This window comes from Scomber scombrus, chromosome 18, assembly GCF_963691925.1.
Source record: "Scomber scombrus chromosome 18, fScoSco1.1, whole genome shotgun sequence".
In the NCBI taxonomy this organism is placed as follows: Eukaryota; Metazoa; Chordata; class Actinopteri; order Scombriformes; family Scombridae; genus Scomber; species Scomber scombrus.
Genome location: NC_084987.1, coordinates 15,816,671 through 15,828,830, shown reverse-complemented (window position 1 = coordinate 15,828,830; position 12,160 = coordinate 15,816,671). Strand labels below are relative to the sequence as shown.

At 42.1% G+C, this 12,160-nt stretch overlaps 1 protein-coding gene across 1 annotated transcript; it reads right to left on the bottom strand.

Moving 5' to 3' along the window:
• Positions 1–1,256: 1,256 nt before the first annotated feature.
• Positions 1,257–11,570, bottom strand: nptx2a (neuronal pentraxin 2a). The gene is made up of 5 exons (XM_062438518.1): positions 11,121–11,570; positions 9,115–9,361; positions 5,386–5,630; positions 2,068–2,247; positions 1,257–1,484 (listed from the first exon to the last, which is right to left on the bottom strand). The coding sequence occupies exons 1-5, from the start codon at positions 11,568–11,570 to the stop codon at positions 1,257–1,259; spliced, it is 1,350 nt and encodes a 449-aa protein (XP_062294502.1).
• Positions 11,571–12,160: the final 590 nt, after the last annotated feature.

Below are 12,160 nucleotides of genomic sequence, written 5' to 3'. Positions count from 1 at the left end.
GATCCTTAAATCCCCTGTTGATTTACTGTTTAATTTTTAAAAATAAATAAAGCATATCAATGGATCAAAACTTGTCTTCTTGTTCACTGACATTGCAGAAATCATAATGTCTGCTCTCATACGACACCCCTTCAAATCACTAGATTTTATTGATTGTGACAGACTTTGAGAAACACCAGCAAACCAGTGGCTGCTCAACCCCGCACTCATTCATAAACACGAATAATTACTACCCAGATGAGGATTTAAGGATTGTCCTTGAAGGTCAAGCCCAGTCCCTGCCGTCACTGGGCACTGATCTGGCGTCCACAGCTCAGTTGATACGCCAGTCCTGGGCAGCTTTCCGACATCGCTATTAACCTGAGCAGAGCCGTATCCATAAAGCTGTTTGGGATATGGCAGCTGCTCAAGGGGCAGAGAGGTATTAAGCGTAGATTTACAAGAATGAAAATGTCCTCCCTCTCTCATAATCTCTGGTCTTTTAACACGCAAGACAAGCCATACGCACATAAACATACACAGACACACACACTCTTACGTAATGTTGTCAGCACACTGTGTTGGCTTATTTGGACACACTCTCTATGTGCTGACAGAAGGCATGCACTGTCACTTCTTAACTGACTTCCATTCCCCGTTTGGGCTCATGCATAACATTTAGACAATCATCCATGTTGGGAAATTGTAAAATAATCAACAGCAAGGGTGGTTCTCATCCACTTTGAACTCATGAGCATTCACCTCATTTCAGCTGGCCTCTGGTTCGATGCCTCATTGCTCTTCAAATAGCGGGGAGGCTCACAGCATGTAGCACTCTACCATGTAAGTCAGGAATAGTGTTCCACAACACATCAAAGCCTGTTTGAGCTCACATTCACTACAAATACAGCGCAGCATTGTCAATATAAGGAATGCAACCGAAAAGAGCTGTTTTCAAAGAGGAGTCAAATGAAAGCAGAATAGAAAACACAGAATGACAGTAGGTCATATCATTACTGTAGACTGATGCAACAACATATCTTCTTCAGATGAGGAGATGAATTTTAAGTCTCCTTGTGACATCTTCAGGGTTGAAATTAAATAGACGCATCAACACAGTCTGAATCCAGTGAATGTGGAGTCTTTGAGACTACATAACCAGACCCTATAAATATGCAAAAAACTCTTTCCTTTGGGATTTGACAGAAGCCACAAACAGTCAGAATACTTAGCTTCTCGATCCCAGTGGCCATACTGGATCCCTTACATAAGATCCTTTAGGAATCAAAAGCACGATCTTCACAGATCTCCAGAGCAGCTTTACTAGCACCACCAAACACTTCCACGTTTGCATCTATCCAAGGAACCACATTGCCGGGCATGTAAGCTGAGCAGTTGGCCAGGCCCATGATGTCCACTGGTCGCAGCACTCGGTCCCACATGTTGAACTGGCTCAGCTCTCCCACAAAGGCCTGGGTGGCATCAAAACGGCCTCCGACTATGTCCTTCATAAAAAGCAGAGGATCAGAGTTTATGATACAAGTTTCCTTCTGGGGAAAATGTAAACAGACTTTAATTAAAATGAATTAATTCTGTTTGATTTTCATTAAACTGTAATATGAGGCTGGATATTTGTAAGTATGCTGCCACTTTAAAAGTGTTATGAAATCTCTGCCATTGTGCAATCTGCAGCAATCTCACCTTGTGAGTATGACTGAAAGATAAAGCAACACAACCCTCCTTAAGCTCCAAATTAATGCAGTATTCTCTCTGTGGAGATTATTCAGACGTCACTGTACATTTTAAAAATATATACATGGCGCTGTCATGAAGATAACTGCTTAAATGACCTGCAAACATGGCTCCCAAGGGCATAATGTTGCAGTTTAAAGATAGATGAGGTAATACTGAAAGGGCCACAATAGCGTGAGAAGAGCTTCTCTGTCTCCTTTCCCCTGCTCCCTGCTCTGTGCCTCCGGCACTGAGCTCAGGGGAGAATACACAGATATCTTACCAACACAAGGAAAAACACATACTCACACACTCATACAGGCACACACGTGTTCTAAGGTTCTCTACTGCTCTCACCTGCTCCTGGCCCAGGATGATCACCCCTCCAGGTTTAATTGGGTGCCAGGGGGCCAGGTTGTCCCCAGTGCCTAGGCGCTCGCCATCCTGGTAAGCCTCCCAGAAACCGTCTCTGGTTGTCCAGGTGATGCAGATGTGGTGCCAGCGCCCATCACTCACAGACAGAGGAAGCTGGGCCACCTGGTGCAGAGTTTCGGGCAAAGGGTGAGTTACATGAGGGCAGGGAGAGGAAGGGGAATATGAGGGGGCAAGATGAGTCAAGAGAGGTTTGAGATTAATTGCAGCATGTTAGAAACAAGGACAGTAATTTGAAGGGTTACGGCTTCAAAGAGACAGCCCCGTGCAGAGAATTCTCCAGATGAGCCAGTGCGACATATAAAATTTAGATTACCCAGGTGACATCAAGGGATAGAGCATCCTTCAAAGCAGTCGGGTAGCTAACAGCAAAACAGTGTCCTCTTATGCGTTTGTGCTTTGTTCAGAGATCAAAGAAAAGTAACTGGTTATTTTACCAACCCAATGCAATGACATCACAGTCCACTGAGGATAGTGCAACACATGAGATTATGAACGTGTCACTAACTCATTAGGCTTTTTGCAATTACAGAAGCAATTGACCTGGTTAAGGAAGCCATGTGGCATTTTGAAGCTGTGGGGCTATAGTGAACACTGGTGGCATTATTATAAAGTCTCAGTGAGTCAGAGTATTCTGTGCTTCACTGACTGTTTAAAGATTTAAAATGAAAAATAAAGTCTTGTCAAATATTCTGCAGCATTTAATATATTACAGCTGTGATGTTTGGTACACAAAGAGCTTAATATTGAAACACTGTATCCACAGGGCATACATGACTATGAATACATGACTCACTCTTTTTCATTTAAATTACTACAAGTGGTCTCATCTCAAAACATAAAAGGCACAATTTTACAGCTATTACACAGAAGGATTTTTTTCTATTAAGTAATAGGCATTTTCCAAAGTAGATACTTTGACTTCAGGATAAGCAAAGGTGTCATTTTGTTCTGTGTCCCAGTGAGCCAACATGTACAATACCAGAATCCTGGAGGTGGCAAATCTAAAAGACTGAAAAGCTACATCGATGCTTCTTCCGTAAGGACATGTCAAAATGTCTGCTGTGGAAAAGAACACCTAATGCCTTATATTTATGTTTCAATGGATATTTTATTCCTCAAATCCGCAAAGAGTGCAGAATGGGTCCTAAACAGTTTTTAGACTGTCATGTTAAAGGAGAAGTCAATAAATGTTCTGCCTCCAAGCAAGGGTGATACAAATTATGTCTCTTAATGTGGATTTGTTGTAAAGAATGAGCTCTCCCAGTAAAAATCCACTCCAATAAAGCATATTAAACATATTAATTTTGAACGGTAATAATACAAATCTGTAATCATCTGCATTTAATTACTTGAAGTCTCTGTAAAATTTGTATTTCTATTCCAGTTTATAAAGCTGGGAGCATCAGATTACACATGCACACTTGCCGAAGGAACACAGAGATAATGTTGTACAAGACTGGTTGAACTCATTACAGATTAAACTCCTGGCAGTCATATTTGACAGGAAAATGGAGATGCCATACACATATTTTACTGAACTTTGAGTTTAACTCAGAAAGCAAATTATGAGAGAATCCTAATGAGGTTATCACTTTAACCATATAGGGTCCCCATCTGCATAGCTACCCCCAAATACAAAATACAGAAGACTTTGCACTTCTTAATTCTGCTTCCTTCTCAGTATGCAGTCAAATGAAAGCATAAACAATGTTCCCCAGTGGACCCTGTTATCACTGTGAACAAGTTCAACACATGGATGTGCTGCTGCACATGTGGTAATCATATTCACTAGTCTCGTCTTGCCCGCCTCCATCTTGCTTTCGTTCTGTTGCTTTCCTTTCCAGTTTCCAGCACATTATGACTTCCTTTTTCCAGGCATCTTCTGATCTTTCACTCTTTCCCCCTCTATTCTCAGCACTCCATCATGCCCAAAGCTCTGCAGCTTTTCTGTTTCCTACCCCTTTTGCTTGTTCTCGCTCACATACTCTCATCCCTTTCTCCCACTATCTTTCTCTCATCTGTCTGACTTGAACACATGTATAATGCATGGTGAAGGGGAAGCTGCGCGGAGACCTGCCTGTGCCAATAACGCCCAACGTAAACAAGACAGTGGGGGGAAAAATCCTCTCCAGTGTGGGAAAATTTTACCAAAAAAATCCCCCCCAATCCATTGTTACACTGCTGCAGAAGGAACTGTGCCATCAGCAAACAGAAAAAAATCTGTTTTTACAGCTTACACTAACTTAACAATTACAATTCTTTCCCTTTTTAGACTAAATGTAATAAAATATTCATGTATGTTTCTACCACTTTGTTTTCTGTTGTGTTAATTGAAGTCCCATTGACTTGGAGCTTGCAGCATGCGACTGTGTAGCTACAATACAATGTCTACAGAGAGGAAAGAAGATGAGGCCTTCAAATGAGCACACATGGCAGCTTAAGTTCTATAATGAATTACTGTTATTCTTGGGGGGTGTGGAATGTAGGTCAATGATATTAAATGTTTATAAGGTACAAAATTAAATATTCAGAGCTGATGGTCAGTGAAACTCAGCCGTATCGTTATTGTGCTCATATGTACATGCCGTAACTAGCTGCTTGTTTCACACCACAAAGAGAATGTATACATGTGTTCTTTGCATTTATTAGAGTCACTGCCGATCCACGTTCACTTCAGCCAGCAGTGTTGCAAATAATAAATGATTCTGAGCTTCTGAAATCAGGGCAGAATAAAAGTATCAGTATTGCTCTCTTCTCCTTCCACAAATCCTGAAAGAACACCATTCTTGTTATGGACCGGCCCAATATCCCGTGTGTAATATACCCACAGGTCCACTAGAGGATAGGTGTGAAAAGTACATGCATGTATACTCAGTGCAAACAACTCCATCTAGCGGCTGTAGTAATTATGATCCGGAGAAGTGACGTAGTTCAGATGACGTCGTTATAAGGTGATAAATATCCTTATTTGGAGGTGGCAGGGTGGATGGCTATAGCTACAGGTGACTGGTGTTTGCTTTCCACTTCCAAATGTGAATGTCAGTAACTATAATTGTTGTGGTGTTTGCTGTTGCTATGACATGATGTTGCGTAACCATCAGGAAGTAACTTTATCCCACACCACGTTTTAAGTGATTACTTTAATCTAAAATGATCTTTTCATAACCCTAACCAAGTGTTTTTGTGCCTAAACCTAACCAGACCTTAACGACAGCATGAGACAAGGTTATATGGACTTACCTTATCATTCACTAGAAGCTCAATGGGGTTGTTCCCCCATTCAATGAGGACTATCTCGTTGGCTTGTCCTGGCACACCATATGAGAACGGGGTTCCTATGCCGGGGCTGGCGCTGGACTTGAGCCACATACACACGGTGAAGGCGTACATTTCTGGGAGGCTCTTCTTGATGCGTCCATACAGGTAGTTAGTGCGCAGAGGGAGGGACACCTTGAAATCCTCAGGTGACTTAAAGGCATTATTACCTGTTGATAGATAATGTCAGTGTGGTTATATGTTTAAAGTAATCTTTGTCATGTTATGACATCAAAGTAATCTTTTTTGTCCTGTTCTGATGATAATTTTAGTAGAAGAGTCTGAGAATGGTGATCACAATGATTGCAAAAACTTGAAAGGACAATCAGGAGGAGGAAGACAAGAACCAAGATCACTGGGAAGATGCAAAGTTCCAAAGTTCTAGTGTTGGTCATGGATTGCCAGCTGCTTCTAATAAGACATCACTTAGAAAACAGGACAATTGTTTGGCGGTGGGATTCATAAGTCATTCTGCAAACCAGTCTGTTGGCTGCAATTAAAAAAAACAATGTGCCATATGGACTCCCAGGACACAAAAATACAGTACTCATTGTTATTATTATTATTGTCATCAGACTTTTCACATGGGTGTTCACACTCTGTTTGGGTTGGTTGGTTTGTGATGCTGCAGACTTTGAGTAGCTCAGAAGCAGTTGTATGATGCATTCAGGCTTGTAAGGGGTTAGTAAGTCAGTGATATAATCAGGGGACAACCCCAAACTTGTTTTGTAGAGATGCTAAAATAAACTTGTGGATTCTGTGAGAAGTCTTGCTGCAGAAATTTCAACTAGTTGAAGTTTGGAGAGGTTGTTTTGAGGGTGACAGGAATGTAGCAACTTACAGTACTCCAAGTTGGATGTTTGAAAAGCATGGATGGCATTTTCCAGATTGTTAGTGGATACATTGTTTTGAGATATTATGAAGTTGGAGAAAGCATGACTGAACAATTCACTTCATCTGTTGATAGACTACAAATGTGTGAGATGAGTCTCGTTTCAGGTAGGCTTGTGCCCCTGCTTTGGGGTAAAGGTTATCATTTCGGAGGATAACTCTCCTTGCCCAAAAGGAATCAAAATGACTAATGAATCTGTAACCAGTGGCAATTAAAAAACTCTGTAGCTACTGGTACAGGTTACAACATCATAAAGACGACTAAAAGCCTTTCATCAGTGTGGGCATTGGAACAGAAAAGATACACTGTTTACTCAGATTTTCAATTATTTTTGAGTGTATGTTGAAGGTCTGCTGAAGATTTATAGATTGTCATCTGAGCCCATACAGTATGTACAATAAAAGTGTACACAATGGGATGATGGTCTAGGACAGGAACGATGTTTTCCACAATATCCAAAGTCTTAAAACCAGAAAAACGGCAGGTAATTCTCCATTTCTTCCATAAACCTGTAAATTGAATCTCCAATTGAGAGAACAAAGGGTCTCTGTAGTTGATGTTGTACATGTGAACCAACACAGCCGTGTCCAGAGGTTGTGCAAACTGTTGCTGCAGCGGGTGCCACTCAGCAGCAAGGGAAGCCATGACACAGGACAGCTTCCTCTTGGGAGATGTTGCTGGAGAGTTGTTGAAGGGCAGGGAGAGATACCTCGTTTCTTGAGCCCTCGAGCTGTTCTCCTGGGGCAGCCCCAGAGAAAAGATGGTCCAGCATCTGTCAGATATACCGGTGGTGCGAAAGAGTTTGAGAGCAGAAGGTAATTCTTGTTGCCCACCAGGTCAAAGAGAGGGAGAGAGACTGACAACAGTGGTCCAGGAGGCCTATCTAACATTACATTTATTTTCATCAGGCAGAAGAACCAGGGAAACACCTGGAATGAGGCCAGGTTTCAATACAGCCAGCTGTGAGGTGAGCTGAATTGAGCTTCCTCCTGCAGGGGTTCATTGATCAGACATTCAATGGTTCTTAGCTCTGATTTAACACCAGACAATCAGCAGTAACCATCCTGACCGATGGTACCATGAGTCTGGGTTTGGTGGCTTGGCTGTTGCTACAGCTGGCTAGTATGGCTAACTAAAAGCAATAACAGACATGTCCAAACTTTGAATCAGCTGTTCTGGGACTCTACAAGCCATCAACTGAATCAAAGAACTTGCAGACACAAAGGCAGGCAAAACAGGATAAAAATTGGCATGTAATATTAACTTAATAAACAAATGTGAACCTGTAAAATCTCTCAGCATTTGATAGCGTGTTCAAGTTGTGCTCATGTAATGAGTTGCCATTTAATGAAGGTGAAAAAACCAACAATTTGGTATTTGCTCCCAATACAGAACAGCCACTCATTAGACTATAAATACTGAAGCATTGGTGTGTAAGCAGTATGTTACTCTTGTAACACGCTGCTAACAGAGGTATGTAGAGATTACACTGCAAACAAAGTGTAAGCATTTGATTAGGGAGCATTTTTACTGAAGTCCACCTCAGGTTTTGGAGCTTTGACTATGTTCAACAGACAGTTGACATAATAACAGTATAAAAATAACAGAAAATCACAAAAAGCATGACCTGTCCTCTCTAGGGTCAGTTGGAGCCAAATGGATCACAGTTTGTGGATTATACTGTATGTGGATGTTGGTCAGTAAAAGATTACAAGAGTTTAAACATTTAATAGGCTAAAGAAATAAACAAGAAACTACAGGAATAAACAAGAAACTAGAGTAAATATAAATGCAAGATCATGTCAGATCAAGATAGACAGGCACGCAGTGAGTGAGAGAGAGAAGCTTACTAAAAAATTAAAGAGAAAATGAGAATAACACAGGTGAAAAAGAGTTGTGAAAACCACACAAATGTACTATTTTGCACAGTGGTTCGCACTAGGGCAACTGTAATAGGACTGAACCACAGTTTTGTCTCTGTGTTGAAAATAGTATTAGCTACTGTCACCACTATAATTATGCATTATTACTGCAATTTCTCTGGCTACATGACGCATTTATACCATGACGCATATATAACAGCCACGTTGACAATATGCAAGTCAGAATAAGGGTTACTACAAGTACACAAAATAGTACAAAAGGCCTCACATTTCCAGCTGACAAAACAACACCACAAACTCCAGCCTCAATAATCACTGAATCAACACCTCTCTGGCACCTTCTTGACATAAATCAAACTTAAGAAGGCTCACAAAGATATTATTTATTGCAGGGCTGTGGTATTGGCTGTAGGTGGTAGTGTTATTGTGCCCACTTCCTTTAACTTTGGTTACCCCAAACAAAACCACATATGTGCAAACAGCCACTGAGTGAATCACCTGAGTCTCAAGGGACATAGGGCTACAAGAAATGTCCAGTGAGTGATAAAATAATCTTCTAAAATATTTTTCCTTCAGGCAGAGATGTGATTTTGATGTCTACCATCAAAGTGATACCCTCGAGTGTGGACATCTCTCCAATATTGCTTAAACTAATTATGCATTCAGTGTTGCATTCCAAGCCTCATTTTCAAGACCAGGAGCAACGATGAGAATGGCTCTGAGAAAAACTATGTTGTGAGATTTTTACTTGCATCGTCAGAAATTTGCACAGGGATTGACTAATTAGTGCTAAATCTAGCTGACAAAAAAAAAAAAAAAACAGAAAAAGTCTGGTTTTAAACATGTCCAACATTTCACATCACCCATTGTATCACTTACTTTTCTCAAGCTCGGTGATCCTCTCCAGGAGGGAATTGAGAGCACTCTCTGTGCGTTGGCGGTGGGCCGCTGTATCATTGTAGAGCTGGCTCTTTTCCTCCTCCAGCTCGGCCACCTTCCGGAGGAGCTGGGTCTCCAGTGCCCCCAGACGCTGCCGCAGCAGCTCCCGCAGCTCTGGTGGTAGGGGAGCCAGGGCTGAGACAGTTCCAGCTGACACATTTGTGCTGGGGAGACGCAAACTCTGCTGCTGGGAGGCAGAGTCGGAAATATTGCAGGGAACACCAGACAGACAGGTGGATGGATGATAGATTGATAGATGCAGGGGCACAGTGGAACAACACAGACGAACAATGACACAAACATTAAATACAGTTAATTGTGCAGGCTTCACTTCAACAGGCATTAAATCTCCATCAAAACCTAAATTTGCAGTAGATCCCTGATGCCCTATCTACCTTTGAGGTCTGTTATCCTGTGAGCAACATTGTTTTTTACACAGCAATATCAAAATGAAGATATGTTGGACTTTGATTGGTGACCTGCCAAACCCCCGTGACTGGGTCAGGTATTAAAGGTAGGCGCCACGTGTGACGTCACCCAGACTTCACAATGGGTGTGATCACAGATGGTTTTCAAAAAGGGGGACAACAACTGCACAGGCCCAAGCTGTGCTGCATTCACTCTGCTGCAAAATGCCCTCAGATGTTCATTTCTAAAGCTGTGCTAATGTGTTGTCCTGCTGTCTGGTTCACTTTGGGATCCAGACACTGTGGCACATTCAGAGTTTGATTAATCCTTTCTGATACAATGGAACCATCTGAATGACTCAAACGAGAGTTTCCCTGGCACTGAAGCAAGCAATTGCAAAGTCCTGAATATAATATTGTTAATATATGCACATGACTTTGATTAGTGAGAGAAGTCCTGCTCCAGGGAGCCATATGTTATCAGCAATAGCAGCCTTGCAATAATCATTATGTTAAGCAGATGCAGATCAATAGATAAGTGATTAAAATGCAATATAATATGTAACCTCACAGCTGCAGTATATCCTTGATTTGATCAGGGTATTAAAGCTCCCAATCAAGTAGAGAGGAAAGGGAGAGAGAGGGGAGATAAAGGGATGGATGGATCGGCAATGCAGCATTGCCTACTGTATATAGAACTAACCTTGAATTCAAATAAATAGTACTGTGATTCTTTATGGTATCAGGGGTGTCAGATGGTGAAAAATGCTCTATATTGTTGTTATGAGATAAGAGATAAAGCTAAGGTTTATACCCATCTTCTTCTGTAAAGAACTTTACTATAAGCGACCTGAATATCAGTTAAATTATCCTTGAGCCTTGTGAAATTAATGCACACAGCAGAAGTGAGGTGTTCAACAAAGAGCTATTTGTGATGCAAAGCTCTCATGTCAACAGGAATATGAACGTCTACATCAGCATTAGATTCCCTTTACAATTTCAATGCTATGATGCAGGTGAAATTTGCTGGAATTAATTTCGTCAGCTGCTATGAATAATTAGTCACATGACTGCAAATAAAACATTATGTAGAACACACACACACACACACACACACACACACACACACACACACACACACACACACACACACACACACACACACACACACACACACTAATAAATTATTCAGGGTTGCATTGCAAACCCCTGCACCACATGCATGATTACAACTTTGACACGATTTTTTATACTTATTGATGTCTGTTTCACCATCAGAGTCATACTTGATTGATATTGTATAGATGTGCCATGCTTATTATATGACCCTTGGATCTCACGGCTCCCCATTTGAGCTCACAGTATCCTCAGACGTGTTTGTACTGCTCTGAGGTGGCATGGTGAAAAGGCAGAAACATACCACTAAGGCTGAAGAGCTTTTATAACATAAGTATACTTTAGTGATTGTGTTGATTGTCAGTTATAACACGCCAGGAGGATTTTCCGTTACGCAGGAGATGCATGCTTGTGCCACCTTACCTCCAAGTTCTCCAGCCGACCTTTGAGACTCTGCATCGTTTTGCCCAGCTGGTCTATAGTCTCCCCGGGGTCCCGGGGCAGGTCCCCCATTGTGTTTTTGCCGTACTCCTTCCGTCTGGAGCCCTGACCCCGGGACTTGCCCTGCGAGGACTCGTCGGCTGCCGCCTCGCAGCGCGCCAGCTTGGAGTTGAGCTCTTTAATGGTTCCCTGCTGGCTCACGATAGTCTCCTTCTGCTGCAGGATGGTCTCCCGGAGCTGGATGATCGTGTTCCGCAGCTCGTCCTCCACAGAGCTGCTGCTCTGGACACGGTTCCCAGACGGACCATACCCGCAGCCCGGCTCTGCGCCCGGGGGAATGGCATTACACACGAAGCGGCTACCTGTAGCATCCTGGGTTCGCACTGTGCGTCCACTGACCAGGTATAACAGTCCAACTACTAAAGTCAGCATCCCGACTAGATATACAAATCCCACGTATTGAAGGAAAACAAACCAATCCTAAGTGGCAGAATGAATGTTTGAAGTCTCCGGTAAAATGATCAAATAAACTTCTTTCAACAAAAACTCGTTAATTCAAGTGTTTGTGGACATTTTGTGGACTTCCAAAGTGTAACAAAAGGCCAAACAAAGTCTGCTGTGTTGTATCTAAAAACACGAGAAAAATCAAATCAGAATCCGCAGTGAAAAATCGTAAATAATACATCCACCAACCACATGGTCGGTCCTGCGTAAAAGAACACCACCAATAAATCTTAAATTCTTACTTTCGGCAGGCAGAAATTCGGCAGATTGAAATCTGACTCTGTTATTTCCTTCTCTGGAAAAAGAAAGTTGTGATGATTTCTTATGTTGAGAAAAAAAAATCCACAGTAAGGTTGCAGATAACTTGCCTGTCTTGCCTCTCCGCTTGGTTGGATTGTCAGTGAGTGGTGCTGAAAAGACAGCGACGCTGCTCAGCCAGATTATTATGGGGAGTTGCGCACTGGCGCTTCCGCTCATCATCTGTGCGCTCCGGTTATTCAGCTTCAGCGTACGTCATC